Below are 12,765 nucleotides of genomic sequence, written 5' to 3'. Positions count from 1 at the left end.
CTGGCATAGAGGTAAATTTGAGACTGTATGCCAAAGGTTTGGAAAAATTTCCCTTTTCTTCTACTTTATATGTAACCACTCAAATTCCTAGGGGGCCTTCCCCAGTGATCCTCTCAGACCTTAAATGTATCTCTTTCCCTCCTTCTACCTATGCCCACTATTCAGATGTCAACTCCAAGGACATTTGAATTTCTGGTACCTGTTAGTCTTTGAGTATTGGAAATCACAAAATGGGATTTTCTATCCACCCACCAGAACAATGATGAAAGCTCCCCCCTATATTGGCACTCCACTATTCCTCCTAGAATACCTATTAGTTTTTCCACCTCTGTACACACATTGGTTTCTTTGGAGAAGATCCCTAAGTTTTCCTATAAACTCAAATTTTGTCCTCATAGATGCTAGTGTCATAGAAGAGAATAAGCCAGGAGTTGCAAGGCTGGGTAGGTCTCCCCACTCAGGCTCATACAGGTATACAAACTTCCCACAGTCATTTTTCTCAAATCCAATTTTTATCATCTGTTGTTGTTTTCTTCTTTTTTATATCTATGTGTTCTAAATTTCCTAAAAATAGATTTAGAAATAGATTATTTTACATTATTTTTTGTAACAAGGAAATGTACTCCATTTTAAAATTACTTAAAATCAAAATGCTACATTATGTTTTTTTCTGGCTATCACCAACTCTTTTCACAAGTTTAGTGAAATCAGAAGGAATATTACACTAAATGGCATAGGTTGTATTCTCTGAGAAGACTTCAAGATGGAGTCTTTCCATAGACTCATGAATTTATCATTTTTAAAAATTAAAGAACAATGCAGCTGGGCATGATGGCTCATGCCTGTAATCTCAGTGGCTCAAAAGTCTGAGGTAGGAAGATCAAAGCTAGCCTCAGGAACTTAGGATAGGCCTAAGCAACTTAGTGAGACCCTGTCCCTGGTACAAAACAAAACAAACAAATAAGAAACAATTTTTTAATCCTTTTTTTAAAAATTGTCAATGGACTTTTATTTTATTTATTTATATGTAGTGCTGAGAATCAAACCCAGTGTCTCACACATGCTAGTCACTTAGCCACAACCCCAGCCCCAATGCAACTTTTTATAATAGAGATTTTTTAAAATTTATATTCTCATTTCTAATGTGGAATAAGTTTTAAATTTTTAGAATCACTTTTAAGACATACATAATTTATATAGCTATTTACTACCTAGTATTTTGGACATTATTATTATTATTTTTCAGTACTAAGGATCAAATCCAGGGCTTCATACATGCTAGACAAGTGCTCTACCTCTCGGCTATACCCTTGGCCTCCTATTATTTCGTACCAATATATTTAAACACTTTCCATATTTCTGAATTCCACATGTTCTTTTTATGTCAGAATTTTCATTTTAACTTTTCAAAATATCTTTCAGAATTAGTTTATCACGAACCTCTCTTGTGCACATATAAAAACGAAAGTGAAATAATTTGATTAAAGTATTTCTAAAGTAGTGACAATGATATACAACTGCTCCTTAGCTGACAGTAATTTAAAATCCATGTGATTTCAAAGATGTTAAAGTCACAAGAATAAACTCCCATGGATACACCCTCTTGCTTAATATGGCAATTCACACTGTTGAAATTTGTCTGCCTCCTACATGTCACTCCTTTCACCCTGTACGTCACCACTGCCCTGAATTTTGTGTTTATCATTCCTTTATTTTTCTCTGCTTTCAGAAAATATGCACCACTGACCATTGTTTGATCTTATTTTTGAACTGTCCTACAGATGAAATGCCAAGGTATTTTATTTTATTACTCAACATCGTGTAAGATTCATTCATGCTAAGGTGAATGGCTGCTATTCATTTTCACTGCTGTCTAATGGGCCCTGTAGGCATATACCAGTTTTATCAATTCTTTTGCTTGATGAAAATTTGAGCTCTTTCCAGGATCTTGCTGTTAAAATGGTCTTACTATAAACATTCTCCTATCTCCTGGTAAGCATTTTTGAGAGTTTGTCCTATGTATTTACATAGGAGGAAGGAGGATTGTTAAGATTGGGTCAGAGGTCATCAAACTTTTTCTGTAATAGGCCAGATAGTAAATATTTGTAGACTGTGATCCTTATAGTCTCTCTGGCAACAACACAAATCTGTCATTTCAGTGTGGAAGCAGCCATAGATGGTATATAATTGAAAGGCTGTGCCTACATTTTAGTAAAACTTTATTCACAAACCCAGGCAGTTGGCAAGATTTGGTCCTCTGAACATGGTCCGACAATCCCTAATCTAGATAGAATCCCCTATCCCCATTGCATTTAAATGCCACTGTACCCTTTCCCTTTTTCCCGTGGGTTTATAAAGACTGTCTTTTCTGAGTTTGTGAACTGGACTGAATGTCCATGTTCACAGACCTTCAGAAGAAAGGGAGGATTGGCCATGGGGACCTGGTGGGGGGCATTCATCCCATAGTCTGTGACCTCCATAGTCTTAAAGAACCAAAGGCAGAAAGGGTTGAAGCTTTTGCCTCACACTGGCTCTGCTGCACTTCTGGTGAGAGGCTCTACCTGCCTGGAGTATAGGTAATGTCACAGAGGCCACTATGAGGTCATTGCCAGGCTTTGGGATAGAGAAATTCAAACAGCAAATTGCATTATTTTGGAGTTGTGTGACCTTTATTATTTAAACTGCAGTCAGGAAAACTGAAATTGGCTCACTGGGTATACGTCTGAGCCCTTGATCTCACAGCTTCCTGCTCTAGCTTCTATTTAAATGGATTTGGCTTCAAAGATGAACCTTTCTGTCATCTCAGATGTCACAGTACCAGAGATCTCTAGATCCTTGCCTTCCTGGGCTCTCTCCACCTTCCTCTCTATGTTGTGCTTTTCCACCGTCTTGGTCACGATGTCTAGCTCTCTATCACGTGATGTAACAACTGTTTTTGAACTGGGCATAACCATAAAGCTCCTCAAAAAAGAGCCAATTTTACTGGATTTCTTACTTAAGTTAACTGAACTAGTTGCAGATCGGCTCTTCCCCACTTTGTGAATTTTCCTGGACTCCTTGGTAGAGGAACTATGGCTGGCACTTTTGTGAGATGAGCCGCGTCCTTTCCTGTGTCCTTTGTCTTTCCTGTCATCTTTTGTTTTTCCGTGGTGTTCAGATACAGACTGATGGGAGGATGATTTCCGGCTCTTTTCCCTGCTTGCCTTGTGATGGGTTTCACCTGCTCTCCGGTGCCGGGAACTTTTCCTACTGGCATGTTTGTCCTTCTTTTCTTTTTTTCCCTTTTTTTCCTTCTGGCCTTCACTGCTGGTCTTGGAAACCTTCTGGCTTCCATCCCGTTCACACATATAGCCTTCACTCTGCAAGGTTGATACAAGGGGTGCCACCGCAGCTGCTTCATCTTTTCCTGTCTTGTTTGTTGAACTGGTCATTACAGTCCCTGCAAACACCACACTCATGCTGCTGCCTGGGGAGATGCTGACAGCTCCACCTGAGGAGCTTTGCCCAGTGGAACCGCTTGCAGCACCGGCCAAGGCTACATTCACTTCTTCTGAGGAGACAGCAACTGCTAAAGCCTTGCTAGGTCCAGTTTCTCCTGCATCCTTGGTGGCTGCTCCTGCCAGGGCTGCAGTTACCGGGCTGGAGCCTCCACCTCCAGGCATGGTGGCTGCTATACCTAGAGCACCTGAGGCAGGGCTGTTTGCTGACCCACCTCCTGTTGCTGCCCCTGCAACAGTCAAGCCACCTGTTGTCCCTGCTATTGCTCCTTCTTTGGTAGATCCTGAAGTGCTGATGACAGCTGCAATAGCACCTTGAAGTCCCTCTCCTCCAGCATAAGCAGAAGAGGAGGCTCCAGACAGTTCATGAAGCTTTAGAAGCCCAGAATCCTGATCTCCTTCTCCATGGATGTCTGAGGCCTGTGCCAAGGAGAGGAGAAACAGGTGAGATTGAAAAGGAGAGGCCAGAACTTTCCATTCCTTTTTCATCCTGGAGCTGAGCAACTCAAGATATTATCATAGGAAGAACCTTTGCAACCATCAAATCTAAGCTCTTGTTTGTTACAAGAGTAGCATCTCTGTGAATAATCACTCATTTTCACTTCAACCATTCTAATTCCAAAGAAAACACAGAATCAAGTCCCTATCCCTGTACAATTTCTTTTACATACATGTGCCTCTACCTTTTCAGATTTCTAGAAGTGGGATTATTGAGTCAGGAGATACATTTTACATGTTGGTGGCTACAGAAGCAAATTTTGCATGTGTATGCACACAAGTGGGTTGTGTTGATTTAAAGAAAAATCAGTGCATGGTAATCATGGAAAGGCAAACATGGTTCAGATGAAGGAAGCACTTCCTAATTGCTAAAATGTACTACACTAAAAAGTTGATCTCATAGAGGTAGAGAATAGATTGGTGGTTACCAGAACATGAGAAGGATATAGGGAAGGAGGGATGTGGAGAAGATGATTAACACATATAGGGGTATAATTGGACAAGAGGAGTAACCTCTAGTGTTCTATATCACTATAGCATGACCATAGTTGGTAGCAATTAGCTTTATATTTCAAAGTAGCTAATAGGATTTTGGAGGATTTAGGAATCTAGCACAAAGAAACAAATAAATGTCTAAGTGTTGGGTAGGCCATTTACCCTGATCTGATCATTACACATTGTATTTAAGCATTAAGATGTCATACTGTACACATAAATAGGTACAATTTTATGCACCAAAAATAAAAATATATTTTAAAAATGTCCATAACAAATGAGGCTGTCTGGGTTTGTGTATTAAGAGTTCAAGAAGAGATTATACAATCAGAATGTCATAGAAGGGACTAAAACTCCAGGTGTGAGACAGAGTAGTTGATACATAAGATTTCTGACAACCAATCTTATGGGATATTTTGGAGAAGCGCTTTGAACCTCCACTTGAGCCCCTAGTGGTGGCTCATTTGGCCTTGAGCCTTTTCAAATGCAGTGCATTTCCCAGCTCAGCCCCAGAGAGCAACAAAAAACTTTCTAGGACCCAGTTTGAGATGCTCTCCCAAAGCACTCTGCCTCATTTTCCTGAGTCAGTACTTACCAGTAGGCTTTTGTCATCCCCAGTATTTCCGTCCCCAGTCTGAATTGTTGGGGTACTGCTGCAGCTCTCTGCTGGTGGCCTCAGAAGATAGACAAGCTTTTCCCAGTAGCAGAAGAGGTCTTCTCGTACATCTGAAGAGGGACAAAGCTGCAGATAAAAAGTCCGGCCTGTGGCAAGCTTCAAACGCAGTTGCTGTTTCTCACGATCGTGGATGGAGATCTTGACAAACTTCAAGGGAAGTAGCCTGGTGAGCTCTAGAGTCTTCGCAGACTTCCGTCCTCTCCCTTTAATGGTCCGGCCATGTCTGGCATGCTCTTCACAGACTTTAGCAGGTCTGGCCAGCAGCATGACGTCAGGTAGTGGAAGGATGGGGCTGGTGGAAGCGATGCCCACTGTCACCATTCGAACACGGTTGTGAACATCAATCACCTCTCCTTTTTTGCTAATCTGGATAAAATCACTCTCAAACATGGGTGCATACTTGAAAATGTCATACTCTCCTCCCTTGTACAGTTGTCGTTGCAGGTCCCCCATGGAGGTATTGAACACACCCATTGAACGGTAGCTGTGGGCTGTGTAGTAAGGTAACACACATTCGCTACTCCTGGGTCTCTTTATTCCAGACATCTTTGCCAGCCACAATTTGAGTCCCTAAGAGAGAAGAGGGAATGATGGCAACTGCCCATCTCCCTGCAAGGCTTCTGCCTCTGTCTCTTCAAACCACCTTATTTATCCTCTCCTGTCCTTTGTGACCTGTCACCATCACACACCCCTTTGTCCTCACCCCTGAGCAGCTACCCTCTCAAGGCTGGGTCAATAGCCTGTCTGCAAATATACCACCACCTCCACAAGGGCAGGCTGATCCTGCTAGGGTAGGCTGGATGTTCTTTTTAACCAAAATGTTGGGATGCTCAATTTATGAAACCATGCTGCTATCGTAAATATCTAGTTTGTATTTATTCACTTCTGGTGGTACAAATACTCCTCCAAGACCATCGTCCAGCTAATGTATTTTTGTTTCAGCTGAATTACTTTCTGGTTTAAGATCCTGGAAGTAGACTGTATGCCTGCCAAGAGTAGTGATTTCATTCCTCTGTGTGTAAATAATTTAAATGCTGGCAGGCACACAGTGGCTATTGAATGAATGGTCCAGAGGGGCTGCTGCTACCTGTCAGAACCAGAGTCTTTACAGTTACAGTGGTTTTCAGGATATAGACAATTTTCTCAACCATTTTCTCATCTGTATAGGAGGTTAATTTTTCAAAAACGTAAGTTTCTGGTGAGAAAACTGAGGCTTTGTAGTCTTGCTTTGGGTCAGATTCTAACCCAGCACCAGATTCTAATCCAGATCTTAGAACCCAAGATGGAAGTTTTTCTCTACCTCAAGCTGCATGGCTCACTGTTATAATCTTGTTCTACACAAATGTGGCAGTTAGCGATATGTGTGGGGACATAACTGGGAACCACAGGAGTTCATAGAGGTCCTGAATCACCATAGGATTTCCCATACTGGTATGCCTACTCCTTTACCCTTATGTCTTTTTGATAAATCATTGACATTTTGTTTCTTTGAAAAGCTCTTCAGAGAAATTGTGGTAAAGACAACTTCCTGGAGCCTTTCTTTTTACTTTACACAAGGTGATGAATCCAAATTCCCCCTCCCCCACTTAGAAAACTACTTCTAAAATAAATGCACATCCCCCATATGCAGTGATTCCTATGTGGAGGTCTTGAAATGAACTTCAGTCACAAAATGTTCTTTTTCATATCCCTCGTGTTTACTCCAGTGCCTAACACATTTCAACTTTTCAGTAAATTATGTTCGATGAGATTTATTAGTCATTCATTTATTCATCCAACAAAATTTAATGAACAAGTATTTTGTTTGGGGCCATATAGAAAGGGAAATGCAATAATAAATTTCTTTACCCCTGAAGAGCTAAAATATGAAGAGCTAAAGATGTTGAGTTACTTCTCTAAAGAAAGAACAAAGTGCCTTCTTTTGTATTATGAGGGGATAATTGCTAAAAGTCAACACTATTTTTAAAAAGTTGATTTTCCCTTTCTACTTATATTACCATATATTAATATTATCATTATGTTATTATGTATAGGATACTCAATGATATAGAATTTTCAGGTGAATCATAAAAATGATGGATAACATGATCATATTATTGAGAATTTACTATAAGCTAGGCATAGTTCTAACTGCTTCACATTTAAAAAAAATTTTAATCCTCACAATAGGATTAAATATAGGTATAACTATATTTAATATAGGTATAACTATTATCCCTATATTTTTGAGGAAAAGATCAAGACTCAAAGAAGACTCAACTTCAACTTCACTGAGACTCAGACTTCACTGAGTCTTCACAAGACTAACAAGACTCACAAGACTCACAAAACTTCACAAGACTCAACTTCACTGAGGTCACAAGAAACCAAAAGATATGAAAGTTACAAAATATGGCAAAAGTTAAATTTTACTACACTAAGTCACATTAATAGAGCAAAAATATACAATTACCATGCAGAATAAGTTCATCCATTCTTCTGGTTAATATTATTAAATGCATGATTTGTGCCAGACCCTGTTCTAAGTTCTGAGAATATAGCAGTAGATAAAATAGACAAATATCCTTGGCCTTATGGATATTTGTCTTGGATATAGACAGTAAACAAGTAAGTTATACGGTATGTCCAGTGCTGGTACAGGGTATGGAGAAAGATGAGTAGGTATGTGGGATGGGAGTGTGTGCAGGAGAAGGGGAGGTGGTATTTAAGGAAGGCTCAATTATAAGTGACCTTCAAGCCAAGACATAAAAGAGGTCTGGGAAAAAGGCATGTAGACATCTTGAGGAAGATCTGTCAGTCAAAGGGTATAGCAAAAGCCTATGACCCTGATGGCTGGTATGTTTGAGGAACTCCAAGGAGGGGACAGGGAAAGAATGAAGTGAATTAGGGAAAGGGTGGTTGGAGATGAAGCTAATAGGCAATTGGGAGATAATAGAGAAGCAAATCCCATGAATGGGTATTGTAGGCCATTGTAGTCTTTGGCTTTGCTCTGAATGGGAGATGATCTGATCCACATATAAAATGATCTTTCTAGCTGCCATATTTAAAAGAGTTTGTATGGGTGCTAGGGGGACAGGAATGGAGAATGAGCAACTCCTGCAAGATATGATGGTAGGAAGAAGTGTAGTGGCAGTGAAAGTAATGAAAGGTGACCAGCCCCTAGACTCATTTCAGTTGAGGCAATTATTATGTTGAACAATTTTCAGTAAATGTTAGTGAAAAGGCAAGTTGTAAAATAGCACCCATAATATTTCATATAGGTCTGAATAAAAAATTGAGGGAAAGAAGGAGAGAGAAAAGATGCACATGAAACTGATAATAGGAGCTATCTTGGGGCAACTTGTCATATGAGAGAAATAGCAGGAGAGGGACTATTTTTAAAGTATTCCCTTTTAAACTTTTCAAATTTTGTTCCACTGTATATACTACCACCTCTATACAAATAAATAATATTTGGTTTATAGATTGTAAAAATATTACACCATTAAAATATATTCTTAGAATATTTATTCATTGACTCAAGCCTTGTTATTAGAAATAAAGTCAGTACATAGCTTCATCCAAATTTAATTCTGACACTAAATTTAAGAATTGGAGGATGAAAGTCCAAAATAATGTTTAAATTCATTTTCGGATTTTTAAAACCTTGTGAAAATTCATTGTGTTCTTCCAGAGTTTAAAATATGACAGAACTCCAGTCAATCAAGATATAGTTATTGATCATCCACTCTGTGTTCATCATTATTCTAAAAATATTCAGGTTGTCAAAATATGTTTCAGACATTTTAAAACACAAACCTGACACAAATATAGAATGATCCTATGTCAAATATTTAATCTAATTAATCAATGGTGGATGAACCAATACAATAAAGCTGCTTCAAAGGACATTTAAAGGAACAGGCACTGGAAATAGAGAAAGAATGGTGAAGTATCATTGTCAATTTAGTTGCAAAACTGGTCAAATGTATCCAGTGCAATAAAATTATAACCTTGGGGCTTACCTTTTCTACCAAACATTAATCATTTGCATTGATTCTTAATGGAGATCTACAAGTTACTGTGAAACTTCACAGAGCAAATACTTTTAATCAGTAACAGATTTCTTGGGGTGTTGAAAATGTTCTAAAATTAAATTGTGATAGTTATACAATCCTGGGAATATACTGAAAATCACTGAACTGTACACTTTCAAGGGATAAATTTTATATTGTATGAAAAATATCTCACTGAAGCTGTTAAAAGTACTTGCAACACCAGTTTTGACTGGTTGACACAATTCCATTTTCTTCTTTCATTCTCTTAGATAATTAAATGATCCTTACACAGAACTTTAAAGATATTGAAAATACATGTTTCCTGCTTTACATGTTTTCTATGTACAAGTTTGGGGTAACTTTTTTAACAAGAAATATGATGGAGTATGTATAAGCTCTGATCCTAACTTCAGAGGAGTTACAACTAGTAAGAGAACATAGACTGAAGCCACAGAGACAATAGGAGGAGGGCAGATAAATATGTGATAGGGTAATAGTGAATGAGTTCAGTGAATGGTGAAACTAATAATATTTATCACTATATTTAGCCAATGGTAATTATTTTGTAGTAAGGAAAATATTAAAACCACAATTCTTTTTTAAAAATAGAAGTTATCAAGTCTATTATGAAATTTATTTGTGAATTCACCAGATATAGAATAGCCAAACAATTTTTAAAAGAACAAAAATAGTTTCACTACCTGATTTCAAGACTTAACACTATTTCAATCAAGAACCTCTGTAATAGGCAATGAAGACAGATATATAGGGCTACATAGGTCGGTTGAGAAATAGTCTCACATGTCAATCGATTTTTATCACAGCTCCCAAGATACTTAATACAGTAGGATAATTTTTTTTCAAAACAAGAAAAATAAAAGCAAATAAGAACAAATACAACAAATACAAAAATCTCGACCCTGTATGACATTTTAAAAAATTACTTTTAATGAACCATTGGCTTAAGTAAAGAGCTTAAACTATAAGTTTTGAAGAAAATAGGGAGAGTTCAAAACCATAGTTCTAAGGATTTTTTTTTTTTACATTTTAAATTGGCCCAGTGTTGAAGAGATTTGAAGAATGAAAATACAAGCTGTACTTATAGAGTATATATAGACACATAAGACTACAGGTCACTGAAGACTACCTGTACATTTATGGTGGGAAGAAGTTTCAAGTCAGTATCTTTTTTTCCCCATGTATTATTTTGAAAAGCAAGGCAGAGAGACAGCTATATGTAGCTTTTTCAGTGAGTATGCAGCCTAGTGAGGGGAGATGTTATGAGCTAGGCAGGATGTGAGGGTGGGGAGATTTCCATACAGTACACAATATGTACCTGCTGGGTAAATCCCCAGGCCGAAAATAAATCCACAGTGCATTTATGTTGATTGCCACAAGCCAAGGTGGCGTGGGATGAATTGTGGTTTGCTTTGGGCACCTAGGACTTCAGGAAGCCAACTTGATTTCTGCCTTACCTTCTGATGACAGAAAAGACCCGCAGGCACAGAAATCTTCCCCTGTGGCTCAGTATGCAAATCAGCCTGCTCCATCCTTGGTTTAAAAGGAAAATGAGCTGGTACACATCAAAGAAGTCAGACAGGTGATTCAAATAGTTTTATTTCTCAACATTATGATCCTACTAGTGTCCCCTCTCCTTCCCCTGCCTCCCTCCTGTCCCCTTCATCTACTCTGCTCTATTTAGCTTTACTCTGAACCAAAATTCTTTCCTGCTCATCACAGTCTTAGGACAGTTTCCCTCTCACCCCTTCTTAGTTGATGCTGTTCATAAATTGTGAGATGTCCCACCTCAGTTTATGTATTTATTTCTTTGGTGTTGCACTGAAGAAGACTGCAACTAAGCACATACACACAAATCATAAAATAGTTATCATTTAAAAATGAAAATAAAGATTGTTGGGTGCAGAGCAGGCTGAACTGTGTTGTCTGCAGGGCAGGCTGAACAGATGTTGGCTGTAAGATAGCCCACGCACTCAAACTCCCCTCTATCTGGTCCTTTATCACCTGTTTGTGTCAAGTCCTGCTCAAGGCTGGGCACTCAACCCCCCTTGGGCCAACAAGGCAGCTTGCAGACCCAGAGGCCCCATTAGATTTGGGCTATAAAAACTCCCTCCTGCCAGGCCCCCCTCTCTCTTGCTCTCTCTCTCTTGCTCGCTCTCTCTCTCTCTCTCTCTCTCTCTCTCTCTCTCTCTCTCTCTCTCCTTCTTTCTCTCTCCTTTCTTTTCTCTTTGTTGCACTACTGCAATAAAGATCTTTTGGTTGCTCCGAGTGTTGTGGTCACTTTCCTTTCAAAGATCAGAAACCATGTAGAAGTAGAGGAAGGTAAGTGATTCATGAGATAAAATAATTATTGCAAGTAAATGTGATATTTAATTCTGGAAAAAATATAAAATATAACATTGATTACCACTGAGAGATGAGATTAGAAGGGATTTTTAATTATATTCGCTGATCTGCTTTTTTCATAAAGAATATGTATCACTTTTGGAACCAGATACAGATGTATTTCAAAAATTAGCTCTGAGCTTCTTGGCCACCTCAATTATCACTGTCTTCTAGTCATGTCAATGCTTTCTTTTAAATTAGAAACAAAAATATTTTTCAATAATATTATTATTTTTAAAGAGAGAGAGAGAGATTTTAATATTTATTTTTTAGTTTTCGGCAGACACAACATCTTTGTTTGTATGTGGTGCTGAGGATTGAACCCGGGCTGCAGGCATGCCAGGCAAGCGCGCTACCTCTTGAGCCACATCCCCAGCCCCAACAATATTATTTTTTGAAATTCTATAAATTTAAAAGTGAAACATCTCTCTACCCTCTCAGTTCCACTGCTGGAAATTTGATAATGTAAACTTCTTTTTTGGGTACCAGGGATTAAACTCAAGGGCACTAGTCCACTGAGCCATGCCCCCAGCCCTATTTTGTGTTTTATTTAGAGACAGGGTTTCATTGAGTTGCTTAGCATCTCACTTTTGCTGAGGCTGGCTTTGAACTTGTGATCCTCCCATCTCAGCCTCCAGAGCTGCTGGGATTACAGGCATGTACAACCACGCCTATAATGTAATATTCCTTATATTGCCCTGTGCATATACATATATGTTAATCTAGACATAAAGCATTTGTATTATAAGAATTAGATGTGCTGTACATGTTGTCTCTACTTGTTTTATCTTAGCAATGTTTATTGTACTTTTTTAGAATGATACATTATAAATATATTTTATTCATCTTCATGATTATGTTAATATTCTCCTGTATGGGTGCACCATAGAGTATACCTAGTCTTTAACTGATGCATGCATAGGTAGTTTCCATTATGAAAAACACTGAAGTGACTGGAACACCCCATGTAATCTCAGTGACTTGGGAAACTGAGGCAAGAAGATTGGAAATTTGAGGTCACCCTCAACAATTCAGTGAGATCCACAGTAAATTAGTCAGACCTTGTCTTCAAAAATTGTTGAAAAGAGCTGGAAATGTAGCTCACGGCAAAACACTACTGGATTCAATCCCCTGTATCAAAACAAACAAGACCACTGCA

At 38.6% G+C, this 12,765-nt stretch overlaps 1 protein-coding gene across 1 annotated transcript; it reads right to left on the bottom strand.

Moving 5' to 3' along the window:
* Positions 1-2,762: 2,762 nt before the first annotated feature.
* Positions 2,763-5,712, bottom strand: GARIN3 (golgi associated RAB2 interactor family member 3; the record flags this gene model as incomplete). Its single annotated transcript, XM_081296910.1, has 2 exons — positions 2,763-3,917; positions 5,086-5,712. The coding sequence occupies 2 exons, from the start codon at positions 5,710-5,712 to the stop codon at positions 2,763-2,765; spliced, it is 1,782 nt and encodes a 593-aa protein (XP_081153036.1).
* Between the last annotated feature and the right edge of the window lie 7,053 nt (positions 5,713-12,765).

Source organism: Spermophilus citellus, assembly GCF_964194105.1.
Source record: "Spermophilus citellus genome assembly, chromosome: 1".
NCBI lineage: Eukaryota > Metazoa > Chordata > Mammalia > Rodentia > Sciuridae > Spermophilus > Spermophilus citellus.
This window is presented reverse-complemented; position numbering and strand designations above follow the sequence as displayed.